General features: G+C 46.8%; 1 protein-coding gene across 1 annotated transcript in view; it reads right to left on the reverse strand.

Moving 5' to 3' along the window:
- Positions 1–471: 471 nt before the first annotated feature.
- Positions 472–13,143, reverse strand: part of WASHC4 (WASH complex subunit 4) — a 987,939-nt gene continuing 975,267 nt past the window's right edge. The window contains exon 33 of the mRNA XM_085653223.1: positions 472–4,045. Within this exon, the coding sequence (XP_085509349.1) occupies positions 3,975–4,045 (71 nt within the window). The 3' untranslated portion in view covers positions 472–3,974. The remainder of the gene's footprint in view (positions 4,046–13,143) is intronic.

Consider the following 13,143-nt stretch of genomic DNA (forward strand, 5'->3'; position numbering starts at 1 on the left):
GTCCCGCTGAAAGGCATTAGTTCTCTGCATGTGTTCCCATACCTGGCGTGTCACGCAGTTTGGTGCTTACTCTCCCGCCATTATAAAGAACAGCAGATGTTCAGCACCCAGGCTAATGTGCTACATAGCTAAATACATATAGGTTCCCAAAGGCGAGACCGATTGCATTGCAAATGCTTGTTTACATTAGCAACCCAGTTTTACATTTGCAACCCAGTGGGTAAAACTGAGCTAGCCTGGAAGAAGGTATTTTTTACATTTGCAAACCAGTGGGTAAAACTGAGCTAGCCTGGAAGAAGGCATTTTTTTAATGGAACGATTTGAAAATCTGTTCACCAGTGAACCTTCTTTAGACCATTACTTTACATGAAAATGTGCTACTAGAACATCTAAACACAAACATACTACCTGCAGTTCAGAAATCATTAAATAAAGAGAAAAAATTATTCAAACCAGTTCAACACAGGTAGATAAATTGTTTTCAATAACATTTATTGACAATGTATTAATGTACATGGTGTTATCCACAGAACTAATGAAAACTGAGGTAACACTTTTTTTTTTTTTTGCAAGATGTAGTTTGTATAATATATATTGTTACATTTGGTCCATCATACCTGAGAAAATGGCAAATTGTCTATGCTTCTCAGATGAAAAGTTTACTTTTTCTTCAAAAGAAAGAAGTTCAATGGCAAACCAATTAGCAGGAACTTTGTCATTATACATATATATATTTATACAGGCAGAAATGTATTAGTTCTAAATATTATACATACAAATTATCTATATTCTTCAACTTATTTCCAGTAATCAAAAAATGATATACAGTATGGTAATATTGTTCATGTTAAGCACATCTCTGTGCAGAATAAATGCAAAGTGTATGAACGGACTTGAAACAGTCTAGATTTAAGTGGAAAGGGAGGGAGTGTCAATTTCTGCATTTCTCGAAGGAATTATGAAAAAACTAAGTAACAAAACATGTCTTTCCTGCCTAGGGGTTGTTGACATTTGCCAAATAGCACAACATGAAAAGTAGCAATAAAAAGCTGTAACTGATACTATTATTGTATTATGATGACCTATTTGCTACTACTCCAAAAAGAGCAAGATTGTGAGAATAGGCGGCATTAAACTGGCAACAGCCCCTCGTTTCTTAGCAGATGACGAGCCCTGAAACACGGCCAGAGCTTGTAAACTGCTTCCGTTCACTTTGGACAAGAGTTTACGTGCGAGGCCTGACGCAATTCAAAGGACAGAGATAATGCCGGGAGATTTGCAGCATTTTCCCTCTGGATTGAAGACTCTGGATATCACACGACAGAATAACATAAAATGAAATGTGTTTGCGATACTCTGCGCTCCGCCTGAAGTACTTGATTTGAAAGAGTCATGGATAAGTCTGAGGAAAGGAACAGGCGTGCTGTACAGCTTGGCTTCCAAGATGTACCCTTAGGAACAGCTAACGTTCAAAAAGACTATCAAGATATGGTTGGGACGGATGCTATTCAGAACAAATCTGAGTCACATTCTCACTAATCTACACTGAGGACCGCATTCTGGGAAATCTGCCACTGGCTTCTAGTGTACCTGGAGAACACTGGGGTTAAAAGCACTGCCCCATGTTGGATATAGTTTTACGCGGCAGGCCCTAAATGGCCTGCCGGCCACTTGCCTTTAGGTGTTTGCTGCAGAGTGCTTTTTCCTTGGAAGCCCTACACATGAAAGGGACAATGATGAAGCTTCAATGGAGCCTGCCCTGAACGATACAGGCATCCAGAACGGGCACTTGCAAAGAGGGCATTGAGCCAGTTAAGACATGGGTGCCACACTTCCTCATGGCAGTGCGGGCTCTCGTGGGAAAGCTGTCAGAGCACTCGCAGCTTTACCGGTGTCTGAACCTCTGGCAACCAGGCAACAGTTTGATTTGCCACTTATCTCAGACACAGGGTTTATACAGGGATGCCCATCTGAAATATTACTTTTCTAGCACTCACAACATTTGAATCACGTTGTCATCTTTAATGGTCCCTTCCTTTTCTGCTTTTCAATCCCATGAGATAATGTTGCTGATGCGAAAAGGAAGAAACAAAAAAGACACAAGAATATATCATGAAAATTCATCAAGTACCGACACTGAGAAGGCAGAACTAACATTCTTTTTAAAAAACAAAATCCCACTTGTTCTAAAGAAGTTATAAAATAAAAATAAAAAGGTAACACTTCTTTACTGTCATATCTTGGGTACTAAGGAAAAGCATTCAGGTGGATCATAGTTAAGGATGAGAACTCAAGATCAACCATATTTGTAAATCGGAGCCACTGTTTTGGCTGAGTATTCTTCAGTACTGCAAACAAAACCTTAGGGGTGGAGGGGGAGGGAGATTTACCAATATTCTGTATCACAAAAGGGATGCAAATCAGTGTAAAATGTTTATTTGGGATTTACTTTCCAGCGCAAAGCTTGACTTGCACTGGATAGTAACCGTAAAGTAAAGCAAAGTAGCATTAGCGCTGCCTTGCCTCAAGGGGCGTACCATGGATGGTACACTGGCATTCCCATGCAGCCACCCCTGCTTTTTTACACAGAGCCCTATCCACTAACATTTGTCAGCAGGGCATTTTGTCAACAAAGGTATCTTTTAGGCTGGCAGGGTCAAAGAGAAATGTAAAAAACTGAGCCATGCCTGGTATTTGGCACATTATTGCTCCCTTAAATAGCCATTTAGCCTACTGTATGTGCAGACAGTCACGTGGACTAATCACAACTGGCTGATATACCAGATGCTGATATGAACCGGAGAGCTGAGACCGAGCTACTGCTTGAGAATGGGCACACTTGGGTTTTGTTAATGTGGTTTGAATTGACACAAAAATGACATTTTTTTATATTATATTTTTAAAGTGAAGCCTATGTGTTTCCCCGTCTGCGGTATAGCAACGATGTTAGTAAACGCACATTTTTCATCAGATGCGCCTCACCTGACTTTAGTGAGAACTCCTGCAGATAGGAGAGAGTATCTCAGCATTCAGTAATCCTGCGCTCTTAAAAGATATAGCAACGGATCCGTTCTGGCACATAGTCAGGCTTGATTACGTCATAGCTTGCAGGAAATCAGAGCAAGCCATCCGCTGGTATCACACGAGACAAGCTTCCGGAAGGAGAGAACGTTGATGCCGGGACAAACTTCCAACCTCAAAAGAGACTTTTTAAGCTTATGTCACACAGTTGATGGGGGATTCTCATTTTACTTTGAATTAGGTACAGATTTTGTGGGTATTTTCATCAACTCGGAGTACGTATTTCTTAAATTGTGTGGGAGACCTCATTTAGTGGGTTGGCCAGACTGTTTTCGGCTGCTAACATGTGGAACGAGCTTCGTGCGTTGGTTTATTGCAAAGCTGACACAGAGCACCTGATTTCCTTCACGCAGATGGTAAAACACAGTATGCAACACAACCTCATTAAAACGTTATTCTTTCTGTGGCTATGGCCATCCTGAAGACAACTTCAAAAACCTAGACAAATGCATTATTCCTCGAAAGCACAGAAGATGCAGCAGGTAAACAGGACGCGTGTTTCAGATGCAGTTCTGAACCCTTTGTAGTGCTTGCCATGTACGCCTCTTGAAATCCATGTTAAATAAAAAAAAGCACAGGAATGTGTCTACTTGGCTTGTGTTTTCTGACTTAACAAACGGACAGGCAGCGTAGGGGACCTGAGCTCTCCAGTCCTCGGTTACCTGAAGGTGAAAGCGCCCTGAAACGTTTTACAAACATCAACAGAAAAAGACATGTCTGGCCAGGGTAAGAGAATGCTTGGGGAGGAGGTGGTCACAGTGTTCAACGAGGAGAGCATCGGTACAGCTGTATTTACACTGTACGACTCAATTTAACAGGCAGCTTGGCAATCTGTCCCTTTAAACTGGAAGAGGGTGGGACATGCGGTGTCCGACGTCCGCGCGCACATGCCTTCATTTCACGCCGTGATCCATTGAAGCTGAAATGCTGGAGAGGTCCCCGTCGCCGCTTTTATTCGCCTCATCTACGAACAGCCGAAAAGAGAAGGAAACCATTAACAAAGGTCATGCATTTTAAAGGTCAAGTGAGGTGTCTAATGCAAAGATTTAGTGTGCACAAACCTGACGTCCTTGTGTTTAAATAATGCTTACACATCGGTAACTAGGGATACAACTTGACATTGGCAGAGTAAATAAATACACTCAGGCAGAGTTCCGTGCGGGTATCCGCGCACTACTGACACACAGAGACACTTACAAGCACAATGTCTCGGTGATGGTACAACCTTTTACATTAAATGATTTCCAGGCAAATTGCAAAGGAAGTCTGTACAGTTCTACAGCGGGTGAGCAGGGAGGGGCCTGGATTTGATAAATAAGCGGTTCTCAGTTTCCTGACACTGCAGCCACGCCTACAGCAAGGTAAGGTAAACCTCGTATCTTGGGCATAAACTGGAGGTTCAGTTGTAGAAGCTCAGCTTGCTGTACACTGAAGAGCTATGCACATGTGACATGTCATGTACTTGTGGTAATGCTCTTTCGGGTGGATACTCTAACCAGTGGCGTAACGAAACTTGAGGGGGCCCCCCTGCAAAGCACATGGAGGGGGGCCCTCCACCGGCGGCCCAGCCGACCACCTACCACGGGTCAAAATTCAGGAAACAAGGTCAAAATTCAGGACATAACTTCGGAACAAAAGGTAAGTTTTACAGACACATCAGAGGAGGTCATGCAATAGTATATAAGTAAGCCCATCCATAGCCAAACATATTCAGCCATTTGCAAATCTATCCATCATGTATCCTTCCATCTATCATTTCACTCATCCATCCCTCCCGCCATCCACCCTTTCACTCATCCATCCATTATCCATCCATCCGTCCTTTCACCCTATCCATCTGTACACTCATCTATCCACTCTTCCACCCATCCATCCATTCACGCATCCATCCAGCCATTTACCCTTTCACCCATCCAGCCACCCTTTCACTTACTCATACATCCACCCAGTCTCATCCTTCCACCCATTCACCCTTTGTCATCCATCCATCCTCCCTTTCTCTCTCCATCGACCCTTTCACTTAGCCATCCTTCCTTCCACCCTCCCATCCACCCACCCACCCACCCACTCATCCACTCATTAATCCAGCCATTGACCCTATCACTCATCCATCTATCCTTTCACTCCTTCACTCATCTATCTATCCTTTTATCCATCTACCCTCCCTTTCACTCACTCATCCATCCTTACATCCACCCTTTCACTCATCCATCCATCCACCCTTTCACTTATCAATTCATCACTCCATAATTTCACTCATCCATCCACCCACTCATCATCCACCCTTTCACTCATCCATACATCCTTTCACTCATCCATCCATCTACCCATACATCCATCTATTTACCTTTTCTCTCATCCATCCTTCCACTCACTCATCCATCCATCCATCCATCCTCTCATTATCCATCTATTCAACCTTTCATTCATCTATTCAAACTTTCATTCATCCATTCACCCATTCACTAATCCATCCAGCCACCCACCCATCCCTTCACCTACTCACTTGCCCACCTTTTCATATTAATTATGAGCTGAGGCTTTGTCTGCAGAATTGCAGACAGAAGAGACCCATCAAGGACTTCGCCGTAGTTCCTAAAGCAAGGGGCGGGGTTCGGTGGGGAAGGGTTCACTATGCCTCTGCACATAGGCAATCTGGAAAGTTGTCATGAGTCATACATGATGCACAGTGCCAGGCCATGAGGTGACAGCGACATGGTTTTGTTTCTGGGGCTTTAAGTGGGATGTAAAATATAGGGGGTCTCTCCAAAGTGTGTGTTTGATGTAATTACGGCTAAAAACACCTAAGCTAAAAATCTGTGCTTAGTATTGTGTACTACCCACCTCCCCTGGGGCTCTGCAGGCAACACAGACACTGCCCACCTCCCCATGGGCTCTGCACCCAACACAGACACAGCCCATCTCCCCTGGGGCTCTGCACCCAGAACAGACACTGCCCACCTTCCCTGGGGCTCTGCACCCAGCACAGACACTGCCCAACTCCCCTGGGGCTCTGCACCCAGCACAGACACTGCCCAACTCCCCTGGGGCTCTACACCCAGCACAGACACTGCCCACCTCCCCTGGGGCTCTGCAGGCAACACAGACACTGACCACCTCCCCTGGGGCTCTGCAGGCAACACAGACACTGCCCACCTCCCCTGGGGCTCTGCACCCAGCACAGACACTGCCCACCTCCCCTCGGGCTCTGCAGGCAACACAGACACTGCCCACCTTCCCTGAGGCACTGCACCCAGCACAAACACTGCGCACCTCCCCTGAGGCTCTGCACCCAGCACAGACACTGTGCACCTCACCTGAGGCTCTGCACCCAGCACAGACCCTGCCCACCTCCTCTGGGGCTCTGCACCCAGCACAGGCACTGCCCACCTCCCCTGGGGCTCTGCACCCAGCACAGACACTGCCCACCTGCCTTGCTGCAATGGAGCCCACCCAGAGGATGTCCACCTCTCCTTGGCTCTGCAGCGAACGCAGCCACTGCCCACCTGCCCTGCTGCAATGGAGCCCACCCAGAGTCTGCCCACCTCTCCTTGGCTCTGCAGCGTGTGCAGCAGTTGTTGTTGTGCACCATTTAATTCATGCAGACCGGGGCAAGCCTCTGCGCATGCACCATTTAATTAGAGATTAGCTTCTGAGGCCCGCCTCCCGGCGGGGGCCCAGGCATGCATGCCTTGCGCACCATTTCATTTATTAAAGGTGGCGTGCGCACTGCGCACCGTGCACCATTCAATTCATGATGAAGTAAGTGAGGGGGCCCCTGGAGCTTGGGGACCCCTGTGCCGCGGGGGCTGCGGGGGCCTGTGTTGTGCCCCCATCAGTGGCGGGGCCCAAGCCACCGTATGAGGGTTAGCGAAGCTTCTGCTTCAAAGAATGGGTTGTTTAGCTGGGATAAGGGTAAGTTCTAAGTCTTGTGAGTGATAACTAAACGAACCCCTTGCTGCAAAGGGTCTAGCCTGAGTTAAGTGGCCCTGAAGGAAGCAGGAGGTGTTCCATAATACTAAGAATTGCTTTGCGGCTTTGTGTTTAAGGGTTTGTTTGAAAGGTGCTGGATGAGCGCTTTTCTGACAACATGGCGCTAGGTGCCAGTGATATGTGCCGAATGTGCATAAATCTAGTTCATTGACAGTCAGCACTTTTGCGTGAGACTACTGGTGGCATGACCCAAACTTAAAACAAGCATTTGCAATGCGAAAGGTCTTCCATTTGCAAGAGTTTAAGCTATTGGCATTGTAAATGACATTGACTTATTTATCTGTTTTGATGATTAATACATAAATAAAAGGCATTGTCATTTGCAATGCCAATAGCTGAAACTCTTGTAAATGCAAGACCTATTTCATCTCAAAGAAGCGGCCTCCATTGTACGGGCTGCTTGGAAAGTGAAAGCACGCATGGCGCACTGAATGTTGCAGGAAATCATGTTGTGCCTGCAGAAGGAGAAACTCATTGAAGAAAATAGTGCTTGCAGACCAAATAAGACATACTGCGTAACAACAGAAGTAAAAGGACCGGTCCTCGTGAGAGGTTACACATTAAGACAAGGCAGTACTAAGGAGGGACTAACAAGCCTATTAACGAATCAGAAACCAGAATTTACGAAGGACGTTGACTAAAGCCAATGAAAAATATGGGCAGAGCTTCAACTCCATACTCTACAGCATGCCTCGCAGAGCAGTGCATGCGCTGCCCAGGCTCGACCCTAAAAAAAAAAACATTTCGAACTGTGTGTGGGAGTGGTGGGGGTGGTATTGGTTTCAGACTCCGCCTTTCCACTTCACTATCTTAGCTCACCTTCTTTCATTTCTTTTAAGTAAAGGCAATTGCGAGGGACTGGACAGGGCTAAAAGACATTACGAGTTAGTGGCCCAGGAACGGAAACTAATGTATAATATGCATGTGAATCCCCGATAGTTGGCCCTCCTGCTCTGACAGTTTCAACCATCTATCAGCAGGTTAAACAGTGTACCCATATGTGGCTGCACTGGGGGTGGAACTGCACCTGGTAAAACTGGCACTTTTATTCATACACCCCTTAAATGCAAGTACAGGAACACTGGACCTCTTAGAATCTGCTGGGGTGGCACCTTCCAGGCAGATGAGAACGAGTACCTAACTCATCCACCAAAGACTGAATTTTTATATTGGCCTTTATAGGTGATGCTGCGCCAAATAGCACATTTCTAGGAGCTATGTTTGAGCTTTGTTGGGTCCCAACTCTGGTACCATATGGACTAGAGGTTAGCTGTGTGTTTTTTACTCTCACGTTTAATAAAGAATTAGAGTAACATCTGACTGGAAATCGATGTTTATTGTGATAATCTTGTGTTACACTCACGAGCACTACCCTTCCCAGCTAAATGTCTGAATCAGAGCTTCCAGGGGCGCTTCGTTGCGGATTATGGTGTTTTGAAAATGCCCCTTCATCTTATCAATAACCCTCCCTCTCCCAACCCTTAGAGTCAACCACACCTCCTGGTTTGCTTGAAGAATGACTAAAGATATGATAAAAGTTCCAGAACTGGTGCCCAACCAAATCCTGCCCGGGCTGCTAGTGATATTCTAGCCCATCCTTGCATCCACTGTGGGGCACACAGACCTCGCCACAACCACCCACCAGAAGTGAGGCCCTGACTCCAGACACAGTAGTGTAGCAAGGATGCTACAAGCCATTGAGGAAGCGAGTAAAATTAGCAATGTGCAATCCTGCCAAGTATCACGCATCAGGCGTGATGCGAACGCTTAACTCATTTCAGTGTGGTGCTCCGCATCACCGCACTGAAATGGATTGTCACGCATTTCTGCAGATATGTCAGCTGTCACTGTGAAGCGCTATGGAAGGCACTGTGAGTGGTAGGTGGCAGCACCCTGCCTAGTGCCCTGTGAGCAATGCTCCCATAGGGTTGTGGGCTCCCAGCAGAGCTAAGGCGCCGCTTGCAGTCTCACTGTGCTACAATGTATCTTTATGTGATTATTCTGCGGCGCCATGCAGCTCTGATTCAGACAACCTGACTTTGGGCTGGGCCCAGTCAGGTTGTTTGATACAATTGGCCGGTGCGCTGCAGGGGACGTCACGTCCTACTACTAGAGCGACGCTGGAAGTTTTAGTGGTAGGTTGGCTCCTTGGGGCCTCACTGGTATGCGGGTGGCTGGCGCGCTCTTGTCTCAGAGCTGCTTCATAGCTGCCAAGGTTTCAGATTGCTATGTGTGAAATTTTCATAAAGTCAGTGTAATGGAGTGACATTTCAACCACTATGAGTGACACTTTTTCGCGAGCAAAATCAAGCAGTAAAGACGAGGGAAACATATATAAATATCAGAAATGACACCCATTTGAGCAACAAGAAACTCTAAGAAAATCTTAAACTTGCTGCAAATCACCTGAAATCTAAGGGAACTAACCTAGCGCCCTGGCAAATGGATCGTAGCTTTGGGAATATGCAATGTATCATTGGTACAGTCAAATGCTTTCAACAGGTATATTTAACCCTCATCAGTGTGACATTACTGTGGTAGCCTTAATTTAATAATACCTTCTGTCTGCTGCTGTACATTAGCCAAGTCAGTCTGTCCCCAGTCACAACGCTGGTGGTGAGGAGATCTCTATGCAGAACGGTCATAGTGGCACTGCTCGGCTAATGTGAGCAGCGAGCCGGTCCTAAACACCACCTGCTCAGCCTCTCCGAGTCCCGGACTCAGAGCATGTGTTGAAGGAGAGTTCTAGTGTTGTCAGGCACAGGCTGAGGGTGACAGATATCCTGTGCTATACATAAGCTACAATGCACTTTCGTGAAGGCCCAGAGTGCCTTTCAAGTTCAAAAGCATATTATCTCTAGCAGTGTGTACAACTAAAGTTTATATTATATACATTCATTCTTTGAAACATACATATTTTAAAGTTGTTACCACTTATTTATCGTGATTTGTACAACACTGTATTTGGCTTGATGAGCAGAGGGGTTAGAAACAAAGCTTTTTTTTACAAAGACATGCTCGAAAAACAGCAACATCGTGTGCAGGAAAGCGGCGAAAAAATGATATTGCGAAAACATGCTAACATGCGGAGAAGTGAACAGCTGCTTTATAGTAGCCGTAAAGCGCACCACAATTGACACCGACCTTTGCAAACAGGTCTCTACGTCACCAATTAATCTGTCATGATTTACAAACCAGGAGAAAGACAGCTTTCCGTTTTTCGACAAAGTGCACTCACTGACACAATTTCCATTGCTCCACAGAGTGTCGGCTCAATCTAATGGACTTCAAAATACAAAGTTTTCCAAAACGCACGCCTCAAGCTATGGAACCCAAATAACATGCATTTACATAATACCTTTCTGACGCGCTGCCCCAACACAAATTACACAAACAGGTGACTGTCCCTGTGAGTACTGTCTTCCTGGCGGCCGCTGAATGAACCTTACCGTGAGTGTGACGGACGACTCCAACGAGGTCCACTGCAGTCACCCTGGGCCGGGTTCAGCATTATTAAATTCACATTGGGCGGCAGCCATCAAATGCCCCACAGCGCAGGCGGCCCTATGTGACTGCTGTTGGGGTATATATACAGCAATTATCAGGGCTCAGGGGGCTCTGTTCCCCTGCATATTGTCCAGGATCAGCGTGAAATACGTAGCAACGGCAACCCTGCCTGACGCTGCAGCCCTCTTATCCACAGCCATGAGAAATAACCGCAGTTTCACCTTTGAACTTTCTAGGTACTTTCTACAGCCAATGAGATCTGGAGAACGTCTGGCATGGAGGGCCCTGAATGGCTAAGTGAGATCCAGGAAACAAACACTAGTATTACTGGGGAAGTGGGGGGTAAAACGGGAGTCCTCGTGGCCGGATTTGTACGAGGAGCAGACGGTATAGGCTTGGTTGTCCGCTGCCTTCAAATGGTTTATCTAAAAATGTGTTACCTTGTGGGGTTGCATTTCGTTCCCGCGCTTTGTGCGCACCCCTCTCCCACCTGTAGAGTTCCCTCCCTCCCGCCTCGATCTCCTCTCAGTAGGCCAAGGCCTCGCGCCGCCTGCAATAACCGCTGTAAGGTGAGGGATAACAAACGGCGAGTCTTTAAACTGTTAATGGGTTTCATCTTCATGTCCCATGGAGGGTTTGCTCACTTTTATAAACTCGTAGCCAGTGGCATAATGAAAGTACGCGTACACGGAGGGGCCCCTACCCCACTCCGGATGTAATACGAGCTCTTGGGCTTGAGGATGTGCTGAGGGGGCCCCCTGCAGCTCGGGGCCCCCCCGCACCGCGGGGGCTGCGGGGGCCTGTGTTACGCCCCTGACTCTAACTGCAGATTCCTCATCTTTAGAATATTCCCCAGGGCCCAGAATGTATCCAAAAACCTTTACCAATGCCCTGCACCACCCCTGTACACTGATGTCAGTTTCTTGCTTGACTCTTTCCGCACATAGCCTGACACAATCCTCGATACCAGAGCACAGATTCCTAACTTGGGACCTTTTTAGATGTTAAAAAGAGTCCACTTCGAAGAACGGGAGGTGAGGAATCTGCATTTAGATAGACCATCCACCGGAAAAAGCATTATCGCAGGTAACTTGTTCTACTAATGGATACTTCTAACTGCAGATTCCTCACATTTAGAATAGACACCAAAGCAGTACTTTCCCAAGGTGGAGGGTCAGTGGAGGGGCCTCAGAATAAAAGTCCTGCAGGACCAAACAAGCAAAATGTACTCATCAGACCTGGCTATCAAGGGTGTAGTACTTCGTGAACATGTGCACTGACATCCACGTCACAGCCTGGCAGATATCAAGAACAGACACTCCGTGTTCAAACGCAGTGATAGCAGTCTTAGCCATGGTCGAATTGGTTATCAGAACAGTGCATAGCAGATTTTAATGCAGAGGACTATCCGCCTTGACAGAGTGCTCGTCTGCACCTCGGAAAACCCCACAAAAACTGACCATCCACCCAATGTTCCTTGGCACAATCGATGTAAAAGCTGAGCTCTTTTGGGTTCCTACCGATGGAGCCCCTCCTCTTCTTTAAGGGGTGAGGTTGGGCAGAGAATGGTAGAAGAGTCCAACGTGGAACTGAGGTACAACTATTGGCAAGAAGGGCGTCTGACTTGTCAGCACCAGTTTCTCCAGAAAAAAGGGGGTGTACGGCTAGTGCAGCGATCGAGCTTGGAGTTCACTCAAGTGACAAGCTGAAGTGATTGCGATGAGGAAGACAGTCTTTAAGGTCAGAAGATGTGTTAAGCAGCTGTGCATCGGTTCAAATGGAGTACACGTGAGAAAAGTCAAGACCAAGATAACGTGTGTCAAACCTTTAATAAACTGCAAGGGCTGACAACCTTTAACAGTGCCCACTGCAAGGTCTTGCTGGGCCAAAGGCAAACAATACATTTGTTTCTGCGCCCTGCATGATTGGATTTCATAGACAGATGCCTGACAGCAAGGATGACATTCACAACTTTTGATGGTAGATTAAATGCAGTCAACTGCAGCTGCTCAATCTCCATGCATGGAGGTGTAGTTTGAACAGGTTTGGGTGCAGAGCCCTGCATTGCTGCTCCAATCTAACATCCTCCCGAAGTGGTAGCCTGATCAGAGGGCAGTTGCTGATGCCCAAAAGCTAAGGGTACCACACATTCCTGGCCAATTTCAGAGTCACTAGGAGGATTTGGGCCAGTCATTCCTGGCTTTTTTCAAAACTTGGGGCAGGAGAAGCTGGAGCAGGAAGGCGTAGAGTAGGCCTGTGTTCCATTCCAGCTGGAACCCATCTCCTATAGTCTCTTTGCTGAAACCCCAACAAGCAAATCGTCTGACACTGCACATTGATGTGGTTAAAAGATCTAACCAGGGTCCCCCTACCAACTGTTGTAAGATGGCCTGTGCCACCACAGTATGCAGACGCCATTTATTACCTGCGAGGCATCGCTGGCTGAGCTAATCAGCCCTGGAATTGAAGGATCCCGGCAGGAGGTTAACAGTCAGGGAAATGCCCTGATGCTCCAGCCAGCTCCAGAGGCTCAGAGCATCTTGGCACAGACCCAGGACCCCA

Source organism: Triturus cristatus, chromosome 4_1, assembly GCF_964204655.1.
Source record: "Triturus cristatus chromosome 4_1, aTriCri1.1, whole genome shotgun sequence".
In the NCBI taxonomy this organism is placed as follows: Eukaryota; Metazoa; Chordata; class Amphibia; order Caudata; family Salamandridae; genus Triturus; species Triturus cristatus.